A 12038-nucleotide genomic window follows, 5' to 3' on the forward strand; every position below is an offset into this window, starting at 1 on the left:
CCCTGGGTGTGCGTGAGGCTCTCCCCTCCTGCCTTGGCTGCTACCCCACCTGCCACTCACATCGGATGGGCCCTACTTGCCCCATCTCTTTCCCCAACAGCTGACCACCTGGAGGCTCAGCCAGACAGGTGCCAGCTCTGAGTGGCAGGAGGACCTTTTGTGTGGACATGGTGACCTTGCTCATGAGGGCTGCCTAACTTAAATATCTTTCTGCATGGGCCCCTAACAGCTATTTTAGCCTCTTAAAGAAATTAATCCCTCCCCCTAGGACATTTTTTTCATTGCTTTTTAGAGAGAAGAAGGGAGAGAAATAAATACCAAATGAGAGAAACATCGACTGGGTGTCTTCTCGTACACACTTCGATCAAGGATCAAACCCGCAACCCTTTGGTGTACGGGACGAAGCTCTAACCAGCTGAGCCACACCAGGCAGGGCTATTTTAGCTGCTTAATGTGACTTAATGGGCTCTGTTTTGAAATCAGACTAAGATCTCTGGCTTGCTAGTTTTCGTCAGTGTCTTCCCCAGGGTGGATGTGGGCCCCAGGCTTCCTTGTCCCAACTCCAAGAATCCTGATTTACATCTTGGGCTGCCCACAAGCCCAGGGGCTATGCCCTGCTCTGTGGGCTTCCAAGAGAGCCCCGATGTCACTGCTAGTGGCGACTGGAGCAGCTTTTGCTCTCCTTCCTCAGCCCCAGCTACCTGGAGTCTTGTCAGCCCTTCTGTTCTGAATAGTCTCATCCCTGGCATTTCCCTCACCAGTTTGTGAAAATAACTGGCTTTCTATGGTTATGCTGAAGATCCTTTATTGTCCTCTACAGTCTTTCACTGTAGCCCCTTTCTGTGGCTCCAGTTATTGACTGTAAGCACAAAACAGTCGTGGGATGATCTTATTCCAAGTGACATCCGCTGTGTTCCAGCCCCAGGTTGTTTGGTGCTTTGTCACCTGCCACGTGGTGCTATGCAAAGCTTCACATTCTGGTGAGAGAGAGGAAAACTGATTTTGCGTTAAGTGTATTACTCTCATTTTTACTCCATTTCCAATCACCTGAACATTTTGCAGGTACCTTCAACTTAGCTTATCTAAAATCAAATTCATTGTTTTTACCCTCTAAAACTAATTTCTTCTGTGCTTCATTGGTTATTAGGTCTACCATTCTCCTAAGTCTTTAGAATTAAACCTCAGCATCAACTTTGACTTAGCCCGTTTCTGTTTGGTCACGCAAGTCCGCAGACTGGAGCTGGACCACCTAATATGAACTCACCCCTCCCTTTTCCAGGTTTCCCTTCCCCATACTGTGTTAGCCCTCGCCTTAGCCCACGATTGCAGTGGTGTCTTAGCTGGGCCTCTTCCTCCTTCTCTGCCTTCCTTATACATGTACTGAGCACCAGCACTGGTGATACTGGGACTGCATCTCAGCCTTTTATGGTTCTTACTTGGGGGAAGTGGGCCTGTGAACAAATGAATGAAGCTGGGTTAGTCAGCTGAGCAGCAGGGCTCAGGAAGGGGAAAAAGAGGGAGAAATCAGTTCTCTCCCAGGTGCAGGGCCACAAAGGCTGCAGATGCGGAGCAAGGCTTGACCTGAGTCTGGAGAAAAGATATGACTGGCAAGGAGCATAAGTCCACACGGGAAGGAAAGCGGAGGTATGGAATCGTGTGGTGGGGGCATGTCAGGAAACTCTGCACACTGATGTCCAGAATGTTGGAGGTGGAGGGGCAGGTGAGGCCAGGTCGTGACTGGCCTTGAAGGCCGGATGACGGCTTTCGGTGGATCCTGCGGGCAAGGGAGTCGCTGGCTTGTTAAAGAATGGGAGCACAACACTGACACTTATGTGCAAATAGTCACTGGGGACACAGTGTGAAGAGTGGAGAAGATCTGAGAGACTTAGAGTAGGGAACTCAGCTCAGATGCTGCAGACAGTCCAGGTGAGAGACAAGAGGGGTCAGGGCTCAGAGGAGAAGGGAGAGGAGGGGAGGAAGGAGAGGAAAGAGCTGAGAGCTGCTGGGACCTCTGATTTGGGTGCCTACAAAGATGGGGACACAGAGCTTGTGAAAGGAAAAGGAAGTCTAAAAGAAAGATAATAAGGTCTGCTTTGCAAATGCTCGATTTGAGGTGCATGTGGAGCACAGGCAAGTGAAAGAACGAGGCAGTTGGGAATATGGCCTGTAAGTGCTATACAATAGAACTTTCTATGACGAGGGCAATGTTCTAGAGATTTGTGCTGTCCATGGTAGCTACTAGCCATGTAGCTGCTGTGCACTCGAAATGTGGCCCATCCTGTTGAGAGAGGCTAGTCGCTGGATGGCGACGAATTCCACCTGCCTCAGCACACAGCTACAATTATATCACTCACCTGCTCAGGGCCTGCAATCACCAAGGCCTGTCATTTGAGGTCCTGGGATTCATCTTCATCTCCTGAGACCTCCCTCCACATGCCCTGTGGCCCACCCACACCAGCCCAAGCACACCACTCAACAGAAAGATCTGCCACTGGAGGAAGAGAAATCATCAGAGAAGTCTGGAGTTTGAAGAAGGAACCAGCCAGATCTACACACACACACACACACACACACACACACCCCCGCGTGTGCGCACACACGCATACATGCGCGCGCCACACTTAAAAACAATAAATCATCAAACCTGTAATCAGAGACCACAAAAGACTTGTCAAGGTCACTTCAGGATTGAGAATACTACTCTATTATTTATTACTCCCGTTTCAGTGCCAGTCTAAGGGTGCTGCTTCCTGTCATGTTAATTCTCCAAATAGTATCGGATTGCACTCAGTGATTATCCTAAAAGCTTCTTTTATCAGTTTAGAGATAAAAATCTACCTTGTCCTTCAACATCCATTTCTTTCCGAATATGAAGATCAGAAAAGGCAGGCTACTTATATTTTGACCAAGCGCCCAGTACTAAAGATGAGGTGGTTCTCAAACTTTGGGGAGCAAGTGAGGTAGGACAGGGCCTGGGCCGGTGTGTTTTCACTACATTTCTAGGATGATTGGGACACCCTCCCGAGTTTACAGACCAGTCTTCTGTCATGCTTCAGGGTGGGAGCCCCATACCTCGTAGCTCGTGGACTATGAGGGCAGCTTCCACCCCCCCTCCAGGGGCTTCTGCTCAACCCTCCTCTTTCTCACTTGGAGGCATGACTCAGGATACTTTGGGGGAAAAACATGATTCAGGAAGCAGAATCAAAACCCTTACATCCAGAACCTCCTGTCTTTTCAGGGAAAACCTCATTCAATAAACAAAGCTCAAACTCCTTTGATGGCTCTGCAAGACCTGGCCTGACCTACAGTCCAAGAGGAGAATGGGAAGCTGCTGGTAACATTTAGATTCTGGAGCTATGAGCTTCTGGGTCATCTGAAAAGACCAAAGTTCCATTGCTGTTAATGACACCTAATCAAAGGTGCTGTCTCCTCAACACCTGCCAGGCTGACCGAGACTTCCACTGAGGCTTTATCAATTCCAAGAAAGGCGAGTTGTTCTTTCCACCACAGCCTTTTGTGGCCGATTGCACAAAACTCTGAACATCCCCATACCTGTTTTGCAGGATCCTCTTCAGCCTCTCCTGCTCCTTCTGCTCCTGCTCCTTCTGCTCCTTCTCCTTCTGCAGTCGGGCCTGTCGTCTCTTTTCAGCCAGGATCTTTGCAGCCTCCCCTGCACTGGTGGTGCCTGCAGTAGGCTTCCCTGAGGCTGCATCAGAGGAGAAGAATGAGGAAAATAAACAGTGATAGCACTCACATGGCAGCTGCCACTTCAAAGACCCCATCCAGTGGGGGGTGGGAAATGCTTCAGGACCGGCACAATTAGCCAGCGAGCAGAGATGCTGTGCCGGCGGCTGTAACCTGAATGCCTTTCACAGTGGAGGGTACTGGAAAGGCAAGGAGGAAAGACAGGGTCGCTAGTAAGTCCCACAGCAGCCACCACCGCTGTGCCCATCTTGAACTCGCTGCATTCCTCACAGTAGCCTACCAAACCAAAGGAAGAGCCTCTCCGTGGGAAGTGCTGAAGCTGGCCCAGTGCATCAGGGGACCCTCAGGAGACTGAGGGGAAGGACTCGGGGGCAACCCGCAAGCCTGAGAGAGAGCACAGGGTGTGCACCTGTCTAAGGTAAATCCTCCCCGCGCCGCCGCCACCCGCCTCAAACACGAGACTCCCACGTGGACTGTGGATCAGGCCAAAGGGCGAATCGGCCAGGACAGCCGAGGCTGGGTGGGCGTTGGCGAGAAGAGCCTACCTGCACAGCACTCGGCCTTACCTCCTGCAGCTGCCTGCTTCTCAGTGACATGCCTGTCCATTACATGCTTCTCGAAGGAATCCGTCCTGGGTGGGGTGGTTGGCCACGGAGACAGGCCTCGTTCCCATTCCTTGTTGCTTCTCTCTTTCTCCTCTTTTCTCTTGGGTGTCTTCTTGTTGAAAGAGGCGGGTAAGCGGTACCTCAGGGAACTTTCTGAATATGGCAGCTTCTCATTTTTTGGAGGTTCTGGATATCCTTTGGCAGTTGTTCTGGAAAACCAAAAACATGCCAGAAGATAATTACTGCGGCTGACCACGGAACTTTGCTTCTAAGATACCTGCTTCCGAACTGTTGAACAATTTCATACTTTAAGAGGAACAAATATAACGCTTAGCATACACTCAAAAGTCCCTGGCACACTATTACTCTCACAGGAACGTACAGCATCTGTAAGATGACCCTGGTGGAAGGGACAATATTTTAGGAAGCACATTTGGTGACACTGCATCCTAATTTCACTTCACTTGGATGAAAATATCAGGATGGAGTGTTTGGCATTTTCCCAGAATCTCTCTCTCTTTTTTTTTAAATTATTTACTTATTTGTTTATTTATTTATTTATATTTAGAGAGAGAGGAAAGGGGAAAGAGAGGGAGAGAAACATCACTGTGTGGTTGCCTCTCACTCGCGCCCCCAACTGGGGACCTGACGTGCAACCTAGTCATGTACCCTGACTGGGAATCAAACCAGCGACACTTGGTTTGCAGGCCGACGCTCAATCCACTGAGCCACAGCAGCCAGGGCTTCCAGCACCTCTTTTTAAATGGACACCAGAGCTGCGTCTGGCTTTAGGATGCAGCAATGAAAAAGCCAACTCCTTTTTTTTATTGTAGCAAAATACACGTAACAAAATTTACCACCTTAACCATCTGTAAGTGTACAGTTCAGCAACATTAAGTACATTGGCACCGTGGTGCAACCATCACCACCGCTGTCCACAAAACTCTGTTCCCGTTAAACACTAACTCCCCATTCCTCTCTCCCCAGTCCCTGGCAACCTCCTCCCTTCTGCTCTCTGTCTGTGAATTTGGCTATTCTAGCTACCTCACAGAAATGGAATCATATGGGATTTATCCTTTTGCATCTGGCTTATTTTGCTCAGCATAATGTCTTCAAGGTTCCTGGTTCCTGTTTTAAAAAGTCATCTTTCCTGGGATATAATTGACAGCGGGTTCCTTTTTAAATGCTAAGGAACAAAGTCAGTCAAGAAGTGGGGTGAGGAGGTGTCTTTCTGGAGAGTCTTTGGGTTTAAAAGAATCTCTCTTGCTACTAGGAAAATGTAAAGGGGGAGGACAAGCCTGTTTCCAACCAGGGAAACACCATTTTATTAAAATCCAGGAGCTTGTCTTATGTCTGGTGGAAGAAGGCCCATCACAGGTGCACTGGGCTTGCCCTGGTCCCTGGTGAACACTGGGTGTTCATGACGTAGGTAACCCAGCTTTAGGCACTGAGTTTACCCAGACGTTCGCACAGGGATGTGGCATTTATACAGAGCTCCTTAAAGAAGAATGTGGAGTAATCTGCATCTAAATTACAACTTGTCTCTCAATCCTGCAGCAGGCTGAAAGGTATGAAATTGCTAATGTTCAAATGTTTTTAATCTATCAAAACAGCAATAAAAATGGCAAGTCAGCTTAATAATCAAGGCCAATTTCTCACCAGAGTAGTAAGAGTTACCTAATTGGATCCTGATAACGGAAAATATATGAGGTCAATATTAAACTTGGTCTGGACCTAGGAAATAATCCTCAAGCGGTATGTGAATTGGGCAATACGCAGGCCAGTTTTCCAATGATGCTCTCACGCTGAAAGGCCAGCTCCAGGTGTGCAGGAGAACACCTCCTCTCAGTCACGCCAGGCTGAGGGCCACATTGTGATGTGATCACTCAACCCAATGAATACAACTTGAACATAATTTGAATTTTTAAAATTTAATTTTTTAACATCAACGACTTCACTGATACGAAAGCAGTTCAGATCTCACTTCCATAGTGGGCTGTCCGCCCCTCTGCAGTGGTCTGCTCTCCAGCTGGACAGCTCTAACCCCAGAAGGAATTGCTTCATACTGGCTACACTGACTTCCCCGGGACACTCACCCATGTGGACAAGGCCTCCCGTCTGCAGACTGTTCTCCTTTAGTCATTGGGTTCAGCTGACTCAGGCCCATCATTCCTAAGGGACCTCTCAGCAACCAGGTCTTTCTTTCTAGATGCACTATTATAACCCTGGTTTCCTAATCTTGTTCCTAGACATTAATGAAGTAAAAGGTGTATACAGAATCCTCTTGTCCCCTCCAAATGCATATGCATACACACCAGGGTTTATCAAACCCTGCCATTACTGACGTCTGGGGTTGGATCCTTCTTTGTTGTGGGGCTGTCCTGTGCACTGTGGGGTGTTTAGCAGCACCCTTGGCCTCAACCTATTAGATGCCAGCAGCAATCTTCACCCCGGATCCCAGGTTGGAACAATCAGAAATATCTCCACACATTGTCAAATGTCCCCTCAGGGGCAAGATCTCCCCCAGCTGAGAACTACTGAAGGGAGACATGCATGCAGCCACCCCAACACCCCTTCTACTTCTGCAAAGCCAATAGAATATAACTGTTGTGGTTGAAGGGGCAGTGTCTTAATCCCCACAGTGACGCTGAGGCACACCCATAGGCTTCCTGAGATCCTGAGCTTGAGAGGTAATTACTAGGGCCCTGTGTGTTTTAACACAGTCACACGTGATCCCTCCCTGAATGACCTGGAGCTCAGGATTCCAATAGCACCCATGGGGCAAAACTGGGTCCACGCTTCCTGGGTGCTGTCTACACACCAGCCACTGTGCTGCTAAGTGTATACACATACAAGACACATTCTTCTGTATACGTGTCTTTTAGTTGTCAAAACACAAGCCCTGGCTGGTGTGGCTTAGTGGTTTGAGTGGCGGTTTGTGAACCAAAGGGTAACAGGTTCAATTCCCAATCAGGCCACATGCCTGGGTTGCAGGCCAGGTCCCCAGCTGGGGGTGCGCAGGAGGCAACCACACATTGATGTTTCTCTCCCCCTCTTTCTCCCTCCCTTCCCTTCTCTCCAAAAATAAATAAAATCTTGAAAAACAAAACAAAAAACCCACAGTATGACACAGGTACTACTATTACGGTCACTTTACAGGTGAGGAAACCAGGCTGAGCAAGATTAAGGAGCCATGGAGCTGCAGTCTGAGCCTACATCACCCTGAGTCCACTTCTCACAACACTGCCCTATTCTATGGTGCAATGGTGGCTAAGCCTGAGTTTGGGGTCACCAAGACCCCCAGATATTCATTTTAGAACTGGCACAGAGTAAGCACTGAACAGCTCTCTGTGTTGATTAAACACATGATAAAATAAAAATCTGAATTCTCCTCACAGACAAGAATGAACACGTGCCAAACCAGGAGGAACTCTGCTGGGGGAGACCACAGCCCTGCCCTCTCACTATGATAGTGCTCCACTGAACAGTTTTCCAGTCAGCTGCAAAGCCCTGTGTTCAGGTTCGAATCACCTATACAAACATATGGCGACGATCTTTTGCTGAGCAATGCCCTCCTTACACACTGTTGTCCAGGACAATAATGTGGCCATAACTTCCAGGAGGGCATCTTGAGGGACCCGGTCTGATGCCTTTGTGAAGATCAAAATGAGTCATCCGCTCCCTGGGGTATTGTGTGCATGGTTTGGTCCAACTACAGGGTGTGGCCCGGGAATGGCAAAGAATTACCCTGGATTTGGAATTTGGAGAGAGGAGACGGAAAGAGCACTCTTTTATGGTAGATGATGCAGAAGGTGACAGCTTCCCCTCCATAAGCATTTGTACCTTGACGCACGGAATAAGAATTGCTGGTATTAGAAAGATTGACAAAAAAAGTCTTTTGCTCTTCTTCCTCCTCTCTGACCAGTGAGACTGAGCAAAGGTGCTAGGTACCTTCAACTGCTCTGTCACTGAGCCTGCCTGCAGCGAGCCACAACTCCGGGGGCCTGCAAGGTAGAGATGGACAAGGAGCCCTTCTTCTACAGACACTACTCTCACCATGAGGGGCCCTAGGGCTGAACTGCAGGAAGTGGACAGGAGGCCAGAACTGGCTGCAGGCCGAATGTGTGTGTGTGTGTGTGTGTGTGTGTGTGTGTGTGTCTATGGAAAGTGCATGAGTGAGTAGGGGAATGGGAATGATGAAGCAAATGTGGCTAAATGTTAACAGGATGAAAGTTATACAGAAGTTCTTTGTTCTAGTCTTGCAATTCTGTAGGACTGAAATTATTTTACAATAAAAAAGCTTTAAAAAATTGGTCTAGATTCAAATTACTCTCTAGTAAGGCTGAAAAATATAGGACTCTGGACTGGGTGTATATGTAAGTATGACTGTGAAGAGGATATATAACTTAACATTTTCAATGATCCTTTTCAAGAAAATTTTCGGGTAAGAATATAAAAGCTTATCTGAGAATGGTGGTGGCAAAAACAACAGTTAAAATGCCAGTGCAGGGAGCCCTGATCCCCTGAAGACACTTAGCTATGGGCAGGGATAACCACATCACAGGTCTACAGACAAGCCGATGGGAATGGCACCTGTGAATGATCAACTGAATGTCCTCAACCTCCAAAGGAAAAGGCTGGCTCCAGGAGCCTCCTATGAGCCTGATTCTCAGTGGGAGGTACTTATTTGGAGCCTTTGAGACAACTAGGTCTTTTTTTTTTTTTCCCCTCATATGGACAAACAAAATTTGTTTTGTTTCCAACACATGATAATGTGAAATACAACCTGGGCCAGGTTCCTGATATAAAAACTCATCTCAGCTATGAGCTAGCTTTGACAATGATTATTTGGCAGATTGTATTTTCTAAAGACAGCCACAATAATATCTCCTCCCATCTCACATGATCTATGACCTTTTTGATTTGATTTCTCCATCCCATTGAATGTGGGTTGGCCTGACTGCTTTGAGCAACAAAATACAGCAGGGAAAGAATGCTGTACCAATTCAAGGCATAGTCCTTAACTGGCCTGGCAGCTTCCACTTTCTGTCCTGGGAGATAATCTACTATTGCAGACACTCCCTCTGGGACTACAGTTGCCGTGCTGTGAGATGCCTAAGTCACATGGAGAGGCTCCATGTGGGCATTCTATTACAGCTGACAGCCCCAGCTGAGCTCCATCCAACAGCCAGCATCAACTGCCAGCCAGGTGAATGGGCCATCTTGGACCTCGAGCTCAGTCAAGCCCCAGGTGAACCCAGCTGACCCTGAATTGTAATTGCATGCAAGATCCCAAGTGAAAGCTGCCTTGTGAATCCCAATCAACCCACAGAGCAACCATGCAAAAGACCAAAACAGAGACCCTCCTGATAAGCCCCAGTCACAAAGCTGTGAGAATTAATAACAAATTGTTTCACACCACAAAATTTTGGGGTTGGGGGGTTGTTATAGCAGCAACAGACAGCTGAAACATTCCCCTTCATAATGACCAAAATGACTTAGAATATATTTCTGCCCTGACCAGTGTGGCTCAGTTGGTTGAGCATCGTTCCACAAAGTGAAAGCTCGCCTATATTTGATTCCTGGTCAGGGCACATACCTGGGTTGCAGGTTTGGTCCCTGGTTGGGATGTGTCCAAGAGGCAACTGATGGATGTTTCTCTCCCTCTCTTTCCCTATCCCTTTCCTTCAATCAATCAATCAATCAATAAATATATATATATATATATATATATATATATTCCTAATAACCTGAAAGCATTGGAGAATACTTCACACTGAAGAACTAAACGGATCGGGGGCACCAACAGAGGCTGGATCAATCCACTAGGCCACACTTGATTTCCCCTCTCTAGGTTACGAGAAAGCTATGCTCCAGCCACATCTTTGGAAGTGTTGCTGAAGCTACTTTTCTAAAACCCATACAAATAGCCAACAATGTGAACAATAAAAATAAACTTGAACGCTGAAAAGAGCAATGCCATTAACATACTCAGCCATGCACCAGTGGCTCCGTTTATGTGAGATTTGGGAGGGAAACAATACACTATCATCACATAGCCCATCTGGGTTTCTGCATGGGAGTTCAAAGGGACTGAGCTCAAAGCCACGTCACATTCAGTGTGCTTTAAAGATCACACACGTGGTATGCATACAGGAAGCTCAAAACACCACTTTGGGCTTCATTTTGTGTGTAACACCGTTTTAAAAAATCCAGTATTTCTTTTCTTAATTTTTGTTCAATATTGTGTATGCAAAGAATATTTATAAAATAGGAAAGGTATAAAGAGTGATATAACAGCCCTGGCCGGTGTAGTTCAGTGGGATGGGCATCATCCTATGGACCAAAAGGTCACTGGTTCGATTCCCAGTCAGGGCACATGCCTGGGTTGCAGACCAGGTCCCCAGCTGGGGGCAAGAGGCAACTGATTGATGATTGTCTCACACATCAGTGTCTCTCCCTCTCTCCCTTTCTCTCTAAAAAAATAATTAAATATTTTAAAAAATTATAAAAAAAGAGTGATATAACAAATGCCCACAAACCCACCAACTAGCTCAAAACAAGGACATTGTAATTGTGCCGGAATGTCCTTTATGCCCCACCCTGTCTCCTTGCTCCTCACTCAGAAGCCATCATCACTTCATCTTTTATGTTTTTCGTTTTCTTCTACTAAAAATCATTTTACCATGTTTATATACTTAAAAGGACAGTGTTTAGTTTTGCACATTTGAGAACTCAATATTTGTAAATGGTAGTGTTCTACAACTTCCCTTTTCTGCTCGACACCATGTTCCTGAGGTCCACCCACTGCTTATGGTACCTGCGATTCATTCTTTTTCATTGCTGTCTAATCTGCTTGGATTTTCAGAATTCACTTATGGTCTCCCTGACTTCCCCAATTTCCCAGACTTGGTCCATACCCAGTGCAGTTCACCCAGGGAGAAACTTTCTTTGTGAACATCTTAAAATCAAGAAACGTTTGCATCTCCTTAGACCTCTCAACTTGTAATTCTGATGTAGCGGTACCTGAGCAACTTCTCTCCCCAGGGTCCCCCTTACAGAGATGATGATTCTGGTAGTTCAGGCAGTACACAAGGAAGTCCAGCTGTGTTCGAGGTTACTATTTTTCCTGCCTGCACCAGAGATGGCATGTCTAGGACTCTGAAAATACAGGCCATTCTATTTATTTCTCTTTGCTGAAGTGGCAGGAATACCTGGCAGTGCAGTACAGAAGCTGGCATCCCTCATCCTTGAAAAATTTCCCAAGCGAAATACACAGCGCAGGAAAGTGAAAGTGTAAGAGACGGATCACTGGAAGAATAAAGTGATGAAGGGCCCGGAAGGAAAGAGGAGGGAGGCAAAGGGCCAGTCTTCGGGCAGGACTGGTTCTAGCACCGCCCACACTGGCCAGCCAAGCCCACCCCCGCTCTCCAGGCTCTGCTTCCCTTCTGGCTTTAGTCCCATAGATCCTTAATTGAGCACCTACCATGCAACAATAAATCCAGTCAGTCCCCAACCTCTCGATAGGTGACACAGTGAAGTGAGGTACAGATCAATGTGGCTTGCTCCTTCACTTCATGGAGGGCTCAACTCAGACATCACCTTCTCAGAGCAGCCCTCCTTGACTACTTTATCTAACTACTCCTTCGCACCACTCTGTCTTCGGACCAGGTTTCCTTTGTCTTCACAGAATATCTCATTACCTGACATTTTTGCTATTCCTTCTCA

At 47.1% G+C, this 12038-nt stretch overlaps 1 protein-coding gene across 1 annotated transcript in view; it reads right to left on the reverse strand.

Moving 5' to 3' along the window:
- MAP7D2 (MAP7 domain containing 2) overlaps window positions 1-12038 on the reverse strand; it is a 95082-nt gene that overhangs the window by 13693 nt on the left and 69351 nt on the right. The window contains exons 10-11 of the mRNA XM_090265413.1: window positions 4251-4519; window positions 3553-3706 (exon numbers count right to left, since the gene is read on the reverse strand). Of these exons, the coding sequence (XP_090121539.1) occupies window positions 3553-3706; window positions 4251-4519 (423 nt within the window). The remainder of the gene's footprint in view (window positions 1-3552; window positions 3707-4250; window positions 4520-12038) is intronic.

Source organism: Furipterus horrens, unplaced genomic scaffold (assembly GCF_987537825.1).
Source record: "Furipterus horrens unplaced genomic scaffold, mFurHor1.1.pri manual_scaffold_17, whole genome shotgun sequence".
In the NCBI taxonomy this organism is placed as follows: Eukaryota; Metazoa; Chordata; class Mammalia; order Chiroptera; family Furipteridae; genus Furipterus; species Furipterus horrens.